This window comes from Planococcus citri, chromosome 3 (assembly GCF_950023065.1).
Source record: "Planococcus citri chromosome 3, ihPlaCitr1.1, whole genome shotgun sequence".
NCBI lineage: Eukaryota > Metazoa > Arthropoda > Insecta > Hemiptera > Pseudococcidae > Planococcus > Planococcus citri.
The window spans coordinates 53,052,985-53,074,810 of NC_088679.1; the positions used below are offsets into that span (position 1 = coordinate 53,052,985).

Genomic DNA, 21,826 nt, shown 5'->3' on the forward strand with positions numbered 1-21,826 from the left:
AGATCGAAAGAAGGTGCAAAAATAGTACTTCACTAATCCAAACTTCAGGAAATGATGTTTATTTTTTGAATTTTATTGAATTTTCAAGAATCAAATTTATTCGAAGCTAAGAAAGCTCAAATTTGGCACACAGTTCAATTTAAGCCATTCAGGTTGATTGGGATTGATTTTGAGCCCTTTTGGGCAGTTCTACAGTCTCTAGAGATTTTTTGGAAATTACAGTTGCCACAAAATTTTCCTACCTGCTTATTTGTACTTAGTGAATGAATTTACCTATCGAAGATTTTAAGGTTTCTAGTTCTGTTGTGGAACACCTGAAAAAGGGTTCAGATGTTCTCAAAATTTCACTATTCGACCAATGAAATGAAAATTATTTAAAAAAAAAAAAGTATAAAACTGACGAATTTTGATTAAATTTAGATCGATCAGTTGAGCCTTTTATAAAATTGTGAGGAAAAAAGTTTCGATCAAAATAATTGACGATTTTTTGGGGAGGAAAATCGTAAAAAACAGTTTTTTTTAAAAAAAAATATGTATATATTATTTATGTATCTTTTTTGATGATTGTTTCTCTGAAGGAATCTTACAAAGAATGCAATAAAAAAATAAATAAATAAAAAAAAAATACGCATTTCTGTAGAAATATGAGTTTGAATAATTTCAAAAAATATTCATAAATGACTTTTTGATAGACACTGACACTCCAGAGTTGCTCAAAACGGTTCGAAACCGCTTTCAATCGACTTGTGTGCCAAAATTAGGGCAAATGGTTGACAACTAGAAATTCCCCAACATTTAAGCCCTCTTCCATCATCATATTTACCCTTCTGAATTTTAGCAATATAATCTCAAAGTTCCAAAATTCTTGAAAAACTAAAAAATGAGAAAAAAATTAAACTGATATAGTTTTTTTTTTTTGGGGGGGGGGGGTGTTTATAATTACTAAATTATAACACCCTATGTGAAGAAGTTTATATTGAGTTTGTTAGGTTGTATTTATTCGTGACAAGCATATTCAATAATAATTATATTTTTCTTTGCAATCTTTTTTTTTTTTTCATTTATTTTTCAAAACAATGAAGTAGGTAACCAGGTACTTAGGTGAAAAAAAAACAACAACAAAAAAACGGAGAAATTATTTTCTGAAAAATTTAATTTCCTAAATCCAGATTGAAATTTTGACGCTCTTTTTCCTGAGTTATAATTTTCAGAATCCGTTTATTACGCCGATGAGGGACTCTGGAAGCATTTAAGCGTTAAAACTAAAATAAATAGGTACCTAAATAAATTAAAAGCCATCAAGTTAAGTAAATGACCTACTTGCTCAAATAAATTGAAACACATTTCGGGAAAAAAATTAACAAAATATAAAAACTTATATTTCACATCGAAATTTATAACATCAGTCTTTTAAAAATATTAGATATTATTTGAAGATTGGTAACGCTTTGTGTTAATAATAAAAGGAACGCTTGTAATAAAAAAATATCTTGAGGTTCTGTAACAAAAGAACAAAAAAACGCACACAATTAGTAAAAAAGAAAAAAAAATCCCGAAACTTTATTCTTGCCCTTGAAAGGCCTATTACTAACTCAGTCTTTGAAAAAACCCAGACACGAAGAAAATTGAGGTGATAATTTTTGTTCAACAGTGAACATGTAAGGTCTATACAACTAGATCGTTTTTTTCCTTTACCAAAGCGTTCGAGTTTAAATTATTGGCAATTTTTTTTCTCAGCTGAAATAACGATTTCGAATAGAAGTACCGTCTTGATAAAAGATTAACGGCGTTCGGTGAAGTTTTGATTTTGGTTAAGGAACGCGCGAGCTTTAGAATTTTCGTTCGTTTTTTTCCACCCGACCAATAGTTTTACTTACTACATAGATGTTTCGAAAAACATTCTTTTTGCTACCTAAATTCGCTTTTAGTTTTCGACATGGCGAACAACGGCAATCGTTTAAATTACCGTTTTCGTAGTCGAAATTGCTATGGGATTTAGCGTCGTCGTCTTAAATAGCGAGGATTATTCGGAAGAATTAATTTCAAGAGAGTTGCATTTCTATTAGAAGAGTATAGGCGTACTATATTTTTTTTATACGCGTATTTTACCCCTTCGAGTCGCGAAACAAAAGACAAAAAAATAAGCCTCGAGGGTTCTTAGTACCTTACCTTCGCGTCGTTTTTAACCCATTATTAACGATACCTATACAATAAGTAGGACAAGAGAGGAGGTTTACTTACTTCGAGTATGAGCTAAATTAGGATTGGAGATTTTTTCACGCGTTGAACTATCATTAAGGAACTGGTAAGTGGCGCGGAATCCTGAACCATCTAGTACGTTGTTACTTTTAAACGATACTCTAAAAAAATTACCAATTGACGAAACGCTAAATGAAGAAAGATTTCCGCAATGCCGAGCGAAATTAATATCGTGAGCCATATAATTGGAAAATTCGACGTAATCGCTTTCCGAATGTTCGTCGCATCTGGAATCAAGGTAAACGTTGAAATTAAATTTGCTAAAACGAACGAATGGAGGGAGAAGAGAAAGAGCGAAAAAAGGCAGAATTAGCTTTGAAACCGAATGTCGTATACTTACGGTAATACCCCTTCGACGTCGAAATAAGTAAATTTTATTCTGATTTTCTCTTTAGGTCTTCCATAGAAAAAATAATGGCATTCTGTGTTGCGCGGATATAAACCAGGAAAATTCGGACTTGTAAAAGTTCTAACGTCATTAACACTTGTGCTGTTATATTGGAAAGCGCACGGTAATATTGAAAGTTGTTCGCCAGTTGTGATACCGAAATCTTTAAAATACAAAAAAAAAAAAATCCATTTACAGTGATACAATTTATAGGCGCTCATTAAATCTTGATTATTAGTTTAAGAACCCCTGCTTTACCAAAAACTTATAATCTAATACTACCCCGCATTAATACTTCACATTAAATCAAGCCCATACGCTATGAGTTGAGCTTGAACTGAACTGTGTACAGCATCCGGACATTAAATATTATTCTCGCCATATCTCGTACCAAGATAAACTTTATCTCAGACGTGGCCATATGTAAGCGCGTGCTCCTTTTTTTTTTGCCATGACAAAAGGTCAAGTCGCTAAATCTTAATTGAGTTTGTCAAATTCTCAAGAGTGTCGCAATAGCAGCCTTAATTTATAGGAGTAGGCTTTAGAAGCGTACATTCGTTAAATTCTCTCGCAAGTCTTTCGTTTGATTTACCTACTTCAGCCAGTTTGCTCGAGATTCGAATACAGTTCGTAGGGTAGGTATACGATCAAAGCAATGCGGTTTTATTTCGCTTTACTCCTATTCCATACCACAGACATGAAATATTACCGAAGACTGTCGAGCCTAAAAATGTACATCGGGGTCTTTTTAGAAATATGCTTAACCTGTAAGCCAGATATGTTGCAAAAAACATATAGATAAGTAGGTATACTTAGACAGATATAGGTAAGTCAAGTCGTAGACGTTCATTTGATCTTACTGATATTATACTTAAAAATAGATCATTTGATAATACCTTATTACGAAAGGAAGAAACCCTCGTATGAGATACTGTGAGCTTAAACCGTCCAAAGAAGCAGAGTACCAAATAAGTAGACGATCGAGTTGTTCGAATTGTTTTAATATCTCTTTCCATGAGTGATATAGGCAACCCATCTGTTATGGCTAGGGTTCGAATAGAACCTATGATACAGCACGGTAGAATTGATTGAAAAAAAAAGAGACGATATTTAAGATCAACGTCATTAAATCTGTAACAATTGACATATTATCTACTTCGCTTTTTAACTTTTTTTTATGAGATTGAAATAGGGCGAGGATTAGGGTGGCTCTCATTTTCAGGTTTGAGATTTTTTTGCTCCCAGCACCCTTCCTCTCAGTTGTTCTATTTGGTGAGAAAATAATTCCTGAATTTTATTTTTGTCCTAGGTAAAAAAAAAAGTGGAGCCAGATTGCCCTTCAATTTTACAAAAAATTGATACACATTTTAATTTTTTTTGATAGTTTTCGTTCTACTTCATCTCAATACTCTTCCTTTGGACCAAAACTGTCCCCAAAATCTCTCACTTTTTCTCACTAGAAGGGCGAAAACAATTTAGGAAACATTGAGAGAGAGCAGAATGAAAGAAAAAATCAAAAAATGATCACGACGGTTATAATATTGTAATAAATATCCAAAATACGAATCGGTGGTTGGTTGACCCAAAATGACCATTTTTTGAGCTCCAGGGGTTCCCAAAGTTGTGATTACAAAAAGAATTTTAGGAACTACTGAGTATTATTTTCAAAAACTTTTTTAGCGTAAAATATCTGTTTGAACCTGATGAACGTTATGCGAGGAGATTTTTCTATTTTCGACCCCCGGGGGGGGGGCAGAAATGAAGGTGTTTCAATTTTTTGAAAATTTTGGAACCACCATTTTGGAACTACCCCTTCGAACCCCGCTAAAAAGCTTTTCACAGTTTATTAGTACCTGGAAGACCTCCATCCTACCAAATTTTGAGCTCAATAACAATTTTCGCTGGTACTCAAAAATCTAATTTTCCTATTTTTCTTAATTTCGATATTTTGGAAACCCCTAGAAAACTAGAAACCTGCGATTTGCGCCAAAAGTAACGTTTTGAGGTGTACATTCAATAATCCAGATGAAAAAGTTAAATTAAGCTCCCTGTATATTCGTAATTTTGGAACTTTTTTTAGGGCCCCCCACTTTAGGCACCCCTAAAAAAAGGCGTTTACGCATATTTTTTCAAATAAATTGAAGAATTTACGTTTGAAACACACTAGCAAGTGCTCGATAATTTTTTATTTGATTTTTCCACTAACTTTCAAAATTGAGCTATTTTGGATCAAATTCTGGGATTTAACTCTTCGAAAAAGGCGTTAAAATAACGTTTTCATGATTTCAACGAAGTAAAAATTCCAGAATTTGACCTCAAATAGCTCAATTTTGAAAGTTACAGGAAAAATCAAATGAAAAATTATCGAGCACTTGCTAGTGGTTCCAAAATTTTCAAAAAATTGAAACCCGCTCATTTATGCCCCCCCCCCCCGGGGGATCGAAAATAGGAAAATCTCCTCGCATAACGTTTATCGGGTTCAAACAGATATTTTACGCTAAGAAAGTTTTTGAAAATAATACTCAATGGTTCCTAAAATTATTTTTTATTCGCAACTTTGGGAACCCCTGGAGCCAAAAAAATGGTAATTTTGGGTTAACTAACCACGGATTCGTATTTCGTACATTTATTACAACATTTTAAGAGTGGTTGAGTCGATAACTAGCTGGTGCCAAAAAATGGCCTTATCGCAACTCCTCCTTTTTAGAATTTTTGATAGTTTTCCTTCTACTCCATCCCAATACTCTCCCTTTGGACCAAAACAGCCCCCAAAATCTCTCACTTTTTCCACTAGAGGGATGAAAAAATGTAGGAGCTGTTTTGGTTCAAAGGAGGAACATTGAGAGGGAGCAGAATAAAAGAAAAAAATCAAAAATTAATCAATTTTGTTTCATTTTCCATTTTTTGAATTTTTTTTAATGTGGTAGGGGAGGCAGTTTGGCACCACTTTTTTTCACTTAGGAGGTTGAAACGGAATGAAATCACTATGGAAAGCGGGAACCGGAAAAATCGAAAAAAAAAATCCATCAAGTATAAAATAAGAACCACCTTAGTGAGAAGGGGAGGGGAGGGGAAAAGCACCACCAGGGTTATTGAGATGTCACTTTGAAAATAAATTTGTTCAAAAGAGGGTAAAAAATTCATCATTGTAACTTTTTGAATTTTTATTAAAATGGCAGTTTTCTACTTTTGAATTTATTTTTAAAAGTTGAGCTTTCACAGTAAAAGTCCAATTTCAAAATTTTCAAATTTCAATTGATGATTTTGAATCTAAAATTTATTTGCTTTAAAAGTCCTTAGACAGATTTATTTCAAATTCAACTAGCGTCGAGGCTGATCCTTAAAAGTTCGACAATTTCATATAAAATTGCAAATTCTGTAAAATTACAAGTTCCCTGTTTCACTCCTGCTTAGACAGGAAGGGCGGTGGTTTTTTTCTTCGGATCATCAACGAGAAATCAGAAAAAATTGAGCGAAATCAGAGCACTTCACTCAATTTTTTGGTTCAAGTTAGTAAGTAATAAGTCATTGAAATATGAACTCGTATATTTACGGCAAACTGGTTATGCAATTCTATTAACACCTTTGAAATATTAAGGTTCGCTTGTAGATTTGAAGGAAAAACAAAACCGCACTGCTAAGTACGTTGGCCGAGCACGATTCTGATTTAAAATTATCACTTTTATGTTGGTTTGAAATGTGGTACTTTCAAAATGGATTCGATTTTAGGGGCGAGATACCAAAAATTCAATCCATCCCCTTCTTCTAGCCTTCTCTGCTCCTCACTAGGTTTCCTCGTTCATGCCCACAATGAAAGAAAAACATATTTACGAGCTTTTTAGTTCACGAAAATTTTACCAGACAAACAGACAGTGGTGTTTATCAAATCACACTGCTTTAAGTTCCCAATATAAAAAATGCACTCTCATGATAAATTCGCTGTAAAAAACCCGAGACATCGATTGTCGTAAAAGCGTGCTAAACGGTTATTATCGTAACCATAACAATAGGTAAATTCAATTTGATAACGATAAAAAAAAAACGCAGCATAAACGCAGCTAAACCAAGGTACTTTTCCCCTCACGAATTCATAATTAAATCGAATGTAATTTCCATTTTTTTTCTTTTTTTTTTTTGCTACCACTTATTTCCAGCAATTAACATTTATACCATTGTGCGAGAAGTTATTCTACTTGGTACTTCAAGTAGGTAGGTACCTCTACCTACCTGCACACGAGTCAACAGAGCAATTACTTTTTTCACTAAGAAAAACGCAATTTAATTAGCCATTACAAAAGCAACGAGCTGTGAAGGAGAAAAATGGCGAAAATTTAAATGACACGTTGTTTTTAACCGTTACTAATGCACGTCTCGTATCAGCATCTTTAAATATTGCGACGCTTTTTTCTAATAAGCGCAGGCCTATAATATACACCGAGACTGTTTCATTTTGAAAATTCTCAAAATAAACAACGCGTTTAAAATAGCACGATTTCGTCGTGGAAATTTCCGAATTTACGGAGGCGTTCGCATAAACTGGATAGGTACTTAATTTTAAGCAATTTTAACCGAATACTTTTCAAATCGTTTTTTTTTTTTTTTTTGTTTCAGATATACATACTTATAAACTTGATGGAGTAACGAAAGTCGAGCTTTTGAATTAGAATAACATTTTTACGCAGTCTACAAGAGAATATTTAAATGGGTTCAGACAAATATTTATTATGTAGGTCTGGATCCTTCACAGTTTAGAATTTTTTTTCATTATAGGTCTACTGAATGATTTACTATACCTAATCTACACAACTTGCTATTGTGTTTAAATTTTGCTCATAATGTGGACTACACTTACTACCTACGTAAAATAATAAATGTATGAAAAATAATAATGAGGTGATAATTACTTTCGATGAAGTTATAAAATGCTTTGAATCCTTTGCTATACGCTGACGAATAAAATCCCAAAAATTCTAACGCTAATATAGGTCCGCTTGACATCACAGGCAATGAGGTATCCGTACCACATAAGGTCATTATTTTTTCCATACGACCTTCGATTTTACCATAAATTACAATCGAATCCGTTCCTGAACACCTGTAATTAAAATTTTCAAAGTTGAATTTAGTTAGCAGCAATTGGACTGAAATGCAGCAGTGTCAAGGATCCAAGATCATTTATCAACTAAAGAAAAATAATACAACTAGGTACTAACAAAGATATGCTGGTCCGACATTTTTTCGCGAACCAAACGCTCAAGTGTTGAAATTCGTTCCACGACGCTACGTTGGAATTCCCACGTAGCGTCGCGGGACGAGTTTCAACGCTCGGGCGTTTAGTTTACAAGAAAATGGCGGACCAGCATGCCTCTTGTTATAGTGGTTTATTAACAACCAATCAAATAATCAACTTCGATTGCGTTGAAATCTGGTTCCCAGAAATAGCACATCATCCAAAATCAAATTTTCAGCTACTGAAGTTGATTTTTCAATTTTTGGCTACCTACCTAATTTTTGAAAATACATAGATGACTCTTCTGCAAGGAAATTTGGAAAAACGAAATGTTATTGATGATCAGACTTGAAATACAAACATGAAAGTATGTATTCCAGAAATATCCAGAAAATTACCATTAATTTATCAGAAAATACCAGTAGTTTGGAAGAAATTACCAGTAAGTTTACAGCAGTGATTTTCCTAAAATGATCAGTCTAAAAAATTACCAGAAATCGGCCGGCCAAAAAGTACAAGAAATTAGCCAACAAAATTACCAGTAATTTACCAAAAAAAAATACCAGTAATTTACCAAAAAAATACCAGTAATTTACCAAAAAAAAATACCAGTAATTTACCAAAAAAATAACCAGTAATTTACCAAAAAAATAACCAGTAATTTACCAAAAAAATTACTAGTGATTTATCAAAAAAATTACCATAATTTACCAACGAAATTGATTAGCAGTAATTTAACCAACAAAATTAATTACCAGTAATTCACCAGAAAAATGACCATTTTTTAACCAGAAAATTACCAGTCATTTTCCCGAAGAATTACCAGTAATTTACCAGAAAAATAATCGTCATTTACCAGGAAAATGCCAATAATTTGCCAAAAAAATTACAAGCAAATCATCAACAAAATTAAATTACTAGTAGGTACCTAATTCATCAAAAAAATCCCCAGTTATTTACCAAAAAAAAAAAAAAAATTACCACTTACCAGTAATTTACCAAAAAAAAAAATTACTAGTAATTTACCAAAAAATTACCGGTGTGGATGATATGCTTTTTTAGCGATTCAAATTTCAGCTCATTCTGAGTTGATAGGCTGTAAAGGTCCCTATCTAAATAATAATGCTATAGGGCTGTAGCTAGAACAAAGGTTTTGTGTTGAAAAGCAGATTTCCTTAATCAGAATGTTGAGAAATAATAAACAAGATTATTTCGTTGAGTACCAATTTATTAAACTAGAATTTAAAACTCTTTTGGTGCATCTAGGTAAGTGCCAAGTTTCACTAAAATGATTTCAAGGCACACAGTAAAATTTTCCAAAACCTGAGAACCTTCCCAATGAGCTGAAAATAATAATGGCCAAAAAAATAACTTAATCTAATATCTGATTGACAAAATCAAACATTCAAGGACTGGGTCTAAGAGAATTTAGAAACTACCGAGGATTTTTGTGAAAGCCAAGGTCGTATTTTCCACACTGGGTTGTTTTGAAAATTCAGAATTCGCAAAGGTCCATAGCCTTCGATGCTTTCCCCATACACCTTATAATCCTATACTGTTTCCCTTGGTAAAATTTGTCTAGCTACAGACCTAATAAACGTAATTTAAAAATAACTAAAGAGGTACTTTTGAGATTAAATGGATGCTTAGGCGTATATGCACAAGGTACTGTGTATAGACACTAGACAGTGTGAGGAGAGCGGGCACCAAGCATCCATTATCTTTTAAGCTATTCAACAACGTTGTGCGTAAGTATAATATAGATTTAAAGAGTACTTTACACTTTTGGCTCTTTGCTATTATAATATAAGTTGAGATCTTCGAAAGTTATTTGTATCCTTTCTCTACCATGCGCTTGGAAGACGAACAAACATCTACTGTTTCCTGGATACGGTCTAGGATATAATGGAGAGGTAAAACTTCCGTTTCTACTTTCAGTACTACGGATGTAAATATCACAGGAATCTGCCGAAAATAATATCCTCTTATAAGTCTCTATATTCGAACGATACCTTCAATTACATATAAATAATATCTTAAAATAATTTCTATCATTTGAACATCGCACACGTCTCAAGCCTTGCCACATTTCTATAGTTTTTTTTTTTTTATATATAAAAACCACAATTTATACTCCTCTGTCAACCCCAAAGGCGTTTACACGGTTTAAACAATCGATACACGACGACGTTTCACCACTACATCAAGATTTAATACTTACGTAGACGTGTTACACAAATCATGCGAGTTTTTTTTTTCAAGTAGGTTTATAGGTCTACTTTAGGTACTTTGTAAGCGCCGAGAAAACGTACCTGTGTCGTACATTGGTGCGAATTCGTAAACGAAACGAAATTCTTTCCCACTTCCTTTGTTGATATGTTTGTTTCATATCAACAAACTTTAATTATTCTAACTAACGCCCCTATTTCAAATTCAAGTCATGCAATTTTAATATCAATCCTTTGCCTTAAAAGCATCTACAAAGTGAATGAATTTTTCAAATAATTAGTCAAAAACATTACGCATATAATCAGTCAAAACACGACACCTATTGATCCGATTTTAAATGCATATGTATATACGTTAGTCTATTATTTCTGTGGTAATAATGAATAAAATCCCTCTTTGTGTAATTTGAAGAATTAATTTTGGCCTATGAATATTTTTCTTGATTCAGGTGTACTTAGGCAGGTGTATTATGATTAGAAAAACCATTTAAAAAGTTTTAGCCGACTGGGGAAAAAAAGGAAAATATGAAATTGTAAATGAAAATTGTTAAAAATAATTTGAAAGGATTTTTTAAAAAAATCATAAATCAATTTTTTGGTTTTCTTGCGAAAAATTTAGAGGTTTACTGTATTTCAAAAATACATTTCTAAAGCAACTTATAGAAAAGTAGCTTAAAGCAGACGAAATGAACTTAGCACCTGAAAATTTGTGTAATCGTACGAAACTCAACTCAACTTGGATTTTAAAAAAAAAATAAGCATTACACTTTTTCACCGGGGTACATTTCACTGTTCACGAATTTAATTTGCTTTCAAAGCTTTCGAGCATTCATTCACCTATGAAATTGGCCAATATGTATAATTCATCGAGACGAATTCACTCCAGCGAAATCGAAACCGTGCTAAGCGAAAAATTTCTCAAAATCCCTATAAAAAGCTGCGTTAAACGATTCCATAGTTGATTAAACCTTTGAAAATCAACCAAGTTGGAGTAAAAATTGCAAAAAAATAATATCTTCTCTTACAAAGATAATAGGTACGGGCGACAAAAAAACACGCACCAAATCGAGACCTTTTATAGGAATCTACTTGATACGCAAAATGAGTGTGAACACTCGCCGTAGTAAATGTTTCGATATAGTGAACATTTTCAAATAAAAATTTTCCATCAAAGGGAATCTTTCGCGAATAAATATATGTATAGTTACGATTCGCATTAAAATTCATTTCGGCAGCTTACTTTGAGTAGAAAAGGTTGCAGAAAATTTTAATAAATTTTCCTTTCAAGCTATGCTTTAAGTAGAATATTTACATTGTTATCCTTTTTTTGAAATGAAATTACCACTTTGAAAAACATTTAAACGTTTTAACAGAAAAAGAATGTCTTCGGCTGCCTCGCGAAATTATATGAACCTTTTCACTTTTGATCTATATCTGCCTTCGAGTTATTAAAAAGTTAAGAAATATTCAGCAAGTTTCGCAAACAACTCACTACGATTATTATCTTTGTTTACATACCGAGAATAAAACAATAAAAAAACAAAAGAAAACATATCGCAATGAAAACTTTAAATAGCTAAGCCCTTGCAGCGAAAACATCCATTAAGAAGCATTACCTATGAGAAAAAAAACACTCACTTCTAGTTAAGGGATATGATATAGGCCGACCTGATAAAAGCTTATCGTTAGAAGAACTGGACCTTTGGAGAGTGTTGTGTGAATTGCCCCTTAGATTTCTTCTAAAATCTGAAACATTCGCCCTTAAATGTTTTCAACTGTGTATCTAAATAGATATCAAGATTTACATTGGTAGATCTTGGTATCTAGTATGTATACTACCAGTTTATCGTAAGGTGGGAGTATATAGTCAGTACGTGCACTAACCTTCTTGTTGAATTTCGTTGAAATTTTGCAACTCGTTAACGTGTTGAAAATAATACGTAGCTTTGAATCCTTGACCAGGCCAGTGGTCGTTAGCGATAAATTCAACGTACAAGTTTGGTCCAGTTGAGAATATTTCTACTTGCGTAAGTTCGTTACATAATAGTAAAATATTCGGCGAAGCTACATTATATCCATCGAACACTTTAATAATATCCTCGCGATTAATGCAACTGCATAAAATACAAATATCTTAAAACATTTTCAATCGATACAAAATTCCACAAACATAAGAAATGCCAGCATTCTTACCTGTCGTCTCCTTTTTGAAACATCAACTCTTCAAATACCAATTTAATCCTTTCTTCGGGCCTGCAAAACAAAAATTTTCAATTGTACAGAGCTCTTTATAGAGCTAACAATGCAAAGAAACTAAAACAAAGACGTTTCGTAGAGTATGTTTACATTTCTACTGGTGGCTTTGAAATTTCGATGTCGTTTAAATTTATAAATAGGTTGGCGTACGAGTGCGAGGGTACCTACACCTACCATACCTACCTACATCACTAATGTGACAACGTACCTACATATAAGTTTAGTACTCATCATTATGATGGCTGCTGAAACTATTGTTATTAGCAATGACGTAAATGTCCGTCTAAACTTCCCATGAAGTTTAGAATTTATCAACTTTTACAACAATAATGTATCTTTAATCCTTCTTAATGAAGTCGTCTCCCAGAAAATTTTTCCCATTACCTGCTACCTACTTGTTGCTCGAACGCATATCTGCCTATTAATAAATGAACCCCATGGTACTCGTGGTTCATCGAGTCCGTGACACTATTAGTCTTAGACGGAGTAGACAATTTTTTCTATCAATTTTTATTTTTAAAAAAACGTTTATGTATGTAAACACTGTTTCAATGAGTGGATGTGTTCAGACCCACGTGAGGACCTGTGGTTGAGAAAGACACTATTTAAATCAGTGGGTGTTTTCAGACCCAAGTTGAGACCTGTGTTTGAGACAGACACTGTTTCAATCAGTGGGAGTGTTCAGACCCAAGTGAGGATCTGTGGTTGAGACAGACACTGTTTCAATCAGTGGGTGTTTTCAGACCCAAGTTAGGGCCCGTGTTTGAGACAGACACTGTTTTAATCAGTGGGTGTTTTAAGGCCCAAGTTAGGACCAGTGTTTGAGACAGACACTGTTTCAATCAGTGGGAGTGTTCAGACCCAAGTTAGGGCCTGTGTTTGAGACAGACACTGTTTTAATCAGTAGGTGTTTTCAGACCCAAGTTAGGACCAGTGTTTGAGACAGACACTGTTTCAATCAGTGGGTGTGTTCAGACCCGAGTTAGAACCTGTGGTTGAGACAAACATAGTGAGAGTTTCAAACTCAATATTTCCAAAAATTTCAAAAAAATAATAGTTATAATAACATAAAAACAAGAAACGTACTCCTCCATTCCGGCCAAAATCAAACAATCAGAATTGAAAACAAGTGTGGTATAGACAAACACGGTTTCAGTCAGTAGGAGTTTTTAGACCCGAGTAAAGACCTGTGTTTGAAACAAACACAATTTCAATCAGTAGGTGTTTTCAGACCCAAGTAAGGACCTGTTGTTGAGAGTATAACAGGTACGTAACAAAGCGGTAAAAAAAATGATCAAGATGACCTAATGACACAAAATTCAGCACCTACTTTTTCTTGAAATTTTCACTTTCAGAATTCTCAACTGCATCATTTATGAAAATTAAGGCGAGCATGGATAAAAAATTAGGTACGTAAGTATTTTGCTCAAATTATCTTCCCAAGAAAAGAAAACTACCCAAAAAACTATTAAAAATAAGAACCATTTTCTCATAGTTTTCCTAGGTAATATTTTGAAGAACTCTTGAACTGATTTTTTAAAAAACTTCATCAAATTATTGAGAAAATACCAAACGAGACTATTCAGTGAAAAATTTACCTAAGCCATTGAACACTTTCAAGTTCCTTAGTTTGAAAAAATCAATTTCCATTTTGAAAAAAATTTAGATCATTCAGTGAAAATTGACAATTTATTCTCAAAATGAAAATGCAAGAAATATTTGAATTTTTTTATCACAAAATGAATTTTGAAATCAAATTTTTATCCACCAGAACTGAAAATTTTCTCGTTTTCTCGTTCTTATCATCGCAATATTATTTTATTACCTGTCGTCAACAAAATTAATTTCGTGCAAAAAGTCAAACATATCTATTTTCATTACATAGTCTATAAGATGACACTTTAAAAAAAATCAAACTAGAGCTGCGAATTGAATGTTTACCCAATATACTTTGTCCCATATTTGGAATCCAATTTAGATTGTAAAAAAAAATCAAAATAATAGGGGAAGTTTATCATTTGTACTCAAAGCTAACGAGGTTGCTTGCGTTTTCAAATCTTGAAACAATTTTCCACTTGAATTGCCCATATACCCATACCCATTACTGATCGTAAAATAAAATTTAAAAAAAGCGTCTGACAGTGGCACCCAAAATTAAATTCAGAGGATGAAAATTTAGGCACCGAGGAGGGGGGGGGTAAAATTATCAAAATTAGAAATTAACAGTATTTTGGGTATCGACACATAGGTTTTCAGCCAGTCGAATCTATTTTCATAATCAAATTTCACCCTGTATACTCAGAATTAAGTTCCGGAGAAAGAGAGAGAGAGGGTTTATTTTTTCAAAATTTGAAAAGTTTTCGAGGCCACTGAATCCATTTTAATGTCGAATATTATGCCAGCCTCAAATTGAGCCATAGAGAGGGATAGAAGGAAGTTTATATTTTTAAAACTTTGCGAACATTTTTTTATTAGAAATCTGATTTTAGATTAGACAGAATAAAATGGAAATTGTTGATCGCGACCTCTTCTCATGAACGTTTATTTTCTGAACGAATTAAAAACACCACGAAAACATCTCACCGACAAGGGAAATATTCCAATCGACACAAAAATTTTTGAACTGGACAGAAGAAAATCAAAAAGTGGCCTTAAAATATACCACCAGCAAACATTTCTGGCGCTGAAATTCATTTTTCGATTTCTGGCAAATTTTTTAAAATTCATAGGTTCATTTCTTATGAAAAAAATCAAAATTTGATCAAATTGGCATAAAAGACTGTGAAATTTTGTTTGTATCTTATTTTCAAGCTCACGAATCGATTGGCGATGGTTTTGAATCGTTCTGGAGCCTCCAACTCTGATTTATCATCTTTGTGACCCTTTCGATCGATTCAAGTTCATATTTTTGAAATTTTTTTAGGCGGGTTCAAATCCAAAATTTTATTCAACGATTGTTTTTGAAAAAAATGAAAAATTAATTGTTCGCAAACGTGTAAACAAAAAAGGTCAAAAGTAGAGGGAGAGAGGAAAAATTGACAGTGGTTCTCTTACCAGACAAAATTAAAGGAGCCAAGATGAAAATTGAGTCAAATTCATTCTAAAATTGTGGTTTTAAACTGTACTCAATTCATTCAATTTTGATAATCAAGTATGCACTTCTGATAAAGATTATGAAAATTCGAATTTCATTCATACTATTTATACCCTAGTTCGAAAATGTAAAAATTAAATACCGAATGACCCTAAAAAAATTTCTACAAAAAAGAATTCGATATTACTAGACCCCCTGTAGGAACAATTTTCATGTTATTGACGAAACATAGAAATTATATTTTATACAATGACAAAAAAAAAATACTTATAATAATAGGTACCTATTTCAAATTTAAGCGTCGTTTTATGTAAAATACATAATATTTTATAGCTGTGTGTTATTGGCATTTATTATTTTCATGGCTTATCAATTTTATAATGTATTTGAAAAGCTTTACAACATGACATCATGTTAATCAAGTTCTCAGAGCTTTTTTTTACGTTCGACTTGACATTATTTTTTATAGCTACCTGCATTGTTTTTTTTTTCACCGAGAGTAAATAGGTACCTATATCTATATACTTTTTTTTTTAGCCTGGTAATGTGTCGTAAATTCACGCTACAAATGAGCTCGGTGCTTTTGGTTACGTACACGTGGTCTTGCTGACTTCAGCAATGTAAACCACACAGTACAACGCTCGGTTGACCATATACGTTAACTCGAGTCGAATGGGTAAATATATTACAACATTTAAAACTGTACAGATTAGTGTGATTTAAGTGGAAAAAATCCAAGTCATCGGTGTAGGACACGGTTACTACACAGGAGTAGTATAGGAATTACAAATAAACGAACAGATTAGTCAACTGTCTGAAAGTTTATAGTACATAGCGAAGCGGTATACCATATCACGAGCCGCATTAAACTTGCCTTTATTAAATGAGAATCATAATTTAACGGAATTCACAATGTGGCAGTTTACTTGTATACAGCAAGACTATCCGTAAAAGACCATAAGATCGGATAAAGTCACAACAGTTGAGTATTCCAGAGGACTTTGGCGTAATCCTCAAGGAAGAGTGTTACAGAGTTGATTACGCGTGAATAATTTGCCTCGAGCGAACGCTACACTTAAGCTCTAATATTTCCAGCAATTTGTTTCGACAACAAAGTAATACAAATGAATTTATATTTAAACTGTAAAACTTGGCCCATGTTCTTTTTTTTCCTCAACCCGAGCACTTTTTTTTAAAGACCATTTTGTCGCGCGCGTTTTTTTTTTACAACCTCTACCACATTCCGCGTGTCTATCACCTCTTCCTAGGTCTATTGCGATTTTACAAATGTTTTTAAAAGCTCGCTTTGTTGTACATAAGCATTGAAAATATTTCCACCTAAATTACTCGGCCGCCTTTAAAAGGCTTTACGCCTACCGTTCATATAAATTAACATATATTTTAGTCTAATAGCCTTATCAAAGCCAGAAACTCTATCTTTTCAAATGCCCCTAAAGCATAACGGCTTGGTATGGTACTTTTTGTCCTAGCTCGATATACGTACTACGAACTATACTATATGGCTAGCAATCTGTAAAACGCATATAGTGTATACGCGACATCCTATATCGTCGAATTTTCAATTTAGTCTGTCCTTTTGCTATACGGCAAAAACATCCTTTTAAATGAAGTGCTAATCGAGCCGGACCGTATATCCGATCATTTTAAATTTCACTCGGTCAACGTTAAAAACGACAAGTACGACTGGACTCTCTCGTATACTCCAAGGATTATTGGTATCTACCTATACCTAGATAATAGGTATGCATCTAGCTATCAGCTACGCGAGTATTACGTTACGTACCTCGCTTTGAAGTGGTAAAAACAACGAATTGATCTGGGATATGATGCGGGATAACGTGGAGAATAAAATCTTCCTTGTTGACTACTATTACCACTTTCGAATTGCTGATCACATGTCGTACCACTAATCTGTCTTCCGTCTGTTTCGAAAATACCTGCGACAAAGCGATGAAAAAAATATAAATACAGTGTATTCATCAAGTATATGCCATAGGTACTTCAACTTTTGATCTACGAGTAAGTAAGTACATTTATAATCAAGTATGAAAGTTGAGATGAAATAAACTTCAAGTGATGAACGAGAGTGTCCACCTACACAATACAGTTTTTAAAATTTCATAAAATTTTTTCCCTTGTGAAAAAGATGTTCGATCAAGGAGTAAAATCTGTCAAGGTGCGAGTAAAGCACCTATCCTCGAATTTCTATGCCACTCAGTGGAAATTTACACTCTTATGGTCTAAAAACTTGGTGATAGAATTTTAAACTCTTCGATTTTTTTAAAAAACGCACATAAAAGCTAGACACCATCAAGGGTCATTTATGAAATTTTTTGAAAATTTTTCACACTCATCTTCTTTGCAAAATGCGTATATTTTTAGATTTTCAGCAGAATTTTCGGCAATTTCCTCCAGAGGTGAAATTGTGGAAAAAATATAGATTAGGTAGTATAATAATGTTGAAAACGACTTTGCTTCTGATATTTCGTCAGACTTTGGAAACCAGGAAAAAATCCTGCAGAGTCCCCATTATTAACATTTTATCACGATTTGAAACTTTCCTCGGTAGTCTACAGTCCAAGAATGAAAACAAGTTCATCGAGAGAGCAATTTTGCAGGAGAAAAAAACACTCACGCATTTAGCGGGAGAAGACTGACTTTTCTTTAAATAAAAATATTTACCAACGAATTGATTCACTTTTTTTGAAACATGTGTACAGCAATTGATCTGCTTACAATCGAATCGAATCATTTACGAACAATTGGCGATCAAGTAAGTAAATAAAATTGATTGATTTCTTGGTGAATCATTCGACTAATTTGTAGGTGAATCATTCGCGAACGAGTTGATCAATAGTTGCTAAATCATTCGCGAACGAATCGATTCGTATAAGTGACTCGTTCGCGAACGAACCGATTCATTTACTCAATTTATGATGAATCATTCACAAACGAATTGATTCGTATTAATGATTCATTCGCGAACGAATCGATTCCTATTAGTGACTCATTTGCGAACGAATCGATTCATTTGCTCAATTTTTGATGAATCATTCACGAACGGATTGAATTGTTTTTTGTGAATCATTCGCGAACGAATTGATTCGTATAAGTGACTCGTTCGCGAACGAATCGACTCGTATAAGTGACTCGTTCGCGAACGAATCGACTCGTATAAGTGAATCGTTCGCGAACGAATCGACTCGTATAAGTGAATCGTTCGCGAACGACTCGATTCGATGTTTCAAATGTACACTAGTTTATCCTGCTTAGATAGACAATAGAGTCAAAATTCATTTTTTGAAGTTCAGCATCTGCGTGATTCAAAATAATCAAAATGGAAAAAGTGTTGCCTATAATAATTATATTCAAAAGGCCGCCTTGAGACCTATCAAAATGGGTTGAAATTTTACGACAAAAACGAAGATGTCACTGATTTTTTATTTTTTGGCCTCCCCAAAACATTTTAGAATCAAAATTTCATCGAATTTTGAGGGGAAAAAAATGAAAAATCAAAACGTGACCTAAAAACTTACCTAACATATTTTTTCATGATTTTATTTCAATTTTAATTTTAATTTTCTCAAGTACGGAAATATCACACCTGATAAAATTTATTAGAAAAGTTTTAATTGATGATTGTTTAAGGCGTGTTTATGTATCAATTTAGTTCAGTGGGCGGCTGGGCGCCTAAAAAGATGATCAGAGGTTCTCATAATTGTGAGTATAACTTAATTTTTTGGATGGAAATAATGAACCATGGAGAAAATTTGGTTGAAATTGGGTTTCATGGAAGGTAGGCTACATTTGATTCGTGAGTCTTTCATGATATATTTCGAAAAAAAAATTGAACCAAGATTGACCATTTCGGGTGGAAAAAATCACGAAAAAAATCAGTTTTTTGCGTTTTTGAAGATCTTACATCCACATAAAAAAATCTGAAAAATGTAGATAAGTGTACAGTACTAAAAAAATTCAAAAAATGTTTAAGAGTTTTCAAAATAACAAGATGTAATTTTTTCAATGGAATTCGAGTGTGGAAGAAATTGTGAAAAATCAGTTTTATTTGCATTTTTAAAAGTTTCCCACCCCACATAAAAAATTCTAGGATCAACTTAAATGTTGTAGGTACATTTAAATGAGTTCGTATAAAAATAATGGATGAATGTATTATTTTTTTTAATTGAACCTCAGAAGTAACTTACAAAAAATATTGCTGAAGATCTGAAAGTACAAGTAAGTACCTATTTATTGGAAGCCATTTTGAGAATCATAAAACATTTTCATAAATTACCCTTGGTGCGTGGATGGTGCCTAGCATCCGTGCAAGTTTGTAAACAATGCAGTTAAAAACTGACGAAAATGAAAATTTTTGACAAAAGTTGCAATTTAGCATATTTTTGAAGAGTAAAGAGTGAGGTAGGTAGGTAGTTGAAAATTTTATCATCGACTTATTACAACAGGACAGTTTTAAAATTCAAGGGCAGAGGCTTCTAACCCCTCTTAACTTGACCTGCTATAAGTATACCTATTCTTTGATGCAATGAGTTCAAACTGGACTAGATAAAAGTTGATCAAATTGAACGATTCAGTTTGATAACTTTTTACATAACTTTAATAATTCAATTTGATACTCGTAGATAATGTTTCTTTGATTTGAATACTTAGATTCAATTCTTTCTAAGTAGTACCCAAATTGGTGAATTTCAACCTTATTTTGTTCACGATAGGTAGGAGATGTGCCGAAGAAGAACGCAGAAAAAGAAAATTACGAGATTATATAAGTGTACCTCATAATAGGTAAATTGAACTAACAAATTTTGAACAACGATTTGCTGTAACTATATAGAGCTAATCAACCAAGCATAGCTCAAGTTCAACTTACAATCAGTACAGGTCACCTATTCTCTTGACGAAAGAATGTCAACACGTTCGCTATTTATCAGCCATCCTTTGGAAAATCTCACTCAATATAAATCAAAATACACGAGAAATTCGTTAACGTGAGAAACTTCCTTCAATAAATCTTACACGGACGAGCTTTCGAAAGTTTAAAAAAAATATAAATACCTATTTAAGAAAACTTCAAAACACGGAATTGATTTCAAGTCGCGGTAAGTATAAAGCAACATTTGCGGGTGATTTTGATTAAAAATAAATTCTTTGTAAACGATCTCTTTTTCAAGTTTAAAGCAAAAGGTGTAACTTTTCACGCGGTAAAAGGGCTTGCTTGTAACATAAATACAAACACACTATATAAGAAGCATTTAAGGAAACAACCGCCGCCACCGCCGCGTTAATGCCCTCTTATTACAAACTCCGTGAAAGCCGATTGACTCGGAGTATTTCTCTCAAAATGTGCGTTTAATCCAACGTAGCCGGTTGCTTGGTTTTAATAACTTGGCTTTTACTGTATATACTAAAAACGAGCTTCTCGTCGTAATTAATTTAACGATAACTATACACAGAATTATCTCGCATGGAATTACCATCACACAAGTATAAGTCTGCTGGAGGTACCCTACTACCCTATATAGCTCATCACCTGTAGGTAGGTATAAGTATATGCGTTGAAAGCTTTTCCATCGTGTACCTAATACTTTACGTTCGTATAAAATCGTAAAAGTCGTACTGATTTAGAGCTTTTGATAGGCATTATGAATAAAAAAAACACCGAAGGAGAGAAAAGGAGGAAAAAAACAGAAAAACGTATCAACGAAAAGAATCGAAATATAGGGTTAAAAAAAATCTAAACGAAAATTATGAATCTTAGAAACGCTTCGTATGTTACTAAGGCGGCACAATAGAATGGTTTTTATTTAAGATACGGGTGTATTGAAAAGAAAGTCTCATTTTTCTTTGTAGTATTATTATTGTACGACACTATATGTATACGTGTATATGCGGGTTATGTGTGTAAATAAGCACAACCTGTAATAGCCTGCCTTTCTATTTCGAATTTGAGAGGGACGGGTGGGAACGATATCATGTTTTCGCAAAAACTATTGTGCAATGTTCAGAACGTCGTCTGAAAGAGAAATAAACAAAAGAACGAAAAAAAAAATACTAACACAAAAAACGAACAGAGAATCCCTAAACGACGAAGGAATTCCATTAGAAAAAAAATATAAATGTACAAATAAGAGTACGTAGTAAAATAAACGAAAAAAAAATAGAATAAAATAAAAAAGATAAAGAAACAATTCGCTTTAGATTACACAATCCATTTTCAAAAGAAAACAATTAAATGTTTCTCGGGATAAAACAACCAATAACAAAACATTCGAATAAAGGATGGAATATCCCGCGGAAAAATCGTCTTAAAAAAAGGATATCTTATTGGTTATATG

The 21,826-nt window shown here is 33.1% G+C and overlaps 1 protein-coding gene across 3 annotated transcripts in view; it reads right to left on the reverse strand.

Annotated features, from left to right (window-relative positions):
* Positions 1-1,357: 1,357 nt before the first annotated feature.
* LOC135840474 (suppressor of lurcher protein 1-like) overlaps positions 1,358-21,826 on the reverse strand; it is a 275,632-nt gene continuing 255,163 nt past the window's right edge. For 2 of the 3 annotated variants that reach the window (XM_065357040.1, XM_065357039.1), the window contains 9 exons: positions 17,260-17,413; positions 12,299-12,358; positions 11,990-12,219; positions 11,744-11,851; positions 9,659-9,842; positions 7,552-7,742; positions 2,600-2,810; positions 2,242-2,486; positions 1,358-1,498 (listed from right to left, as the gene is read on the reverse strand). In XM_065357040.1, coding sequence (XP_065213112.1) covers positions 1,395-1,498; positions 2,242-2,486; positions 2,600-2,810; positions 7,552-7,742; positions 9,659-9,842; positions 11,744-11,851; positions 11,990-12,219; positions 12,299-12,358; positions 17,260-17,413 — 1,487 coding nt within the window. In that variant the 3' untranslated portion in view covers positions 1,358-1,394. The remainder of the gene's footprint in view (positions 1,499-2,241; positions 2,487-2,599; positions 2,811-7,551; positions 7,743-9,658; positions 9,843-11,743; positions 11,852-11,989; positions 12,220-12,298; positions 12,359-17,259; positions 17,414-21,826) is intronic. The other variant, XM_065357041.1, reaches the window with a different exon arrangement.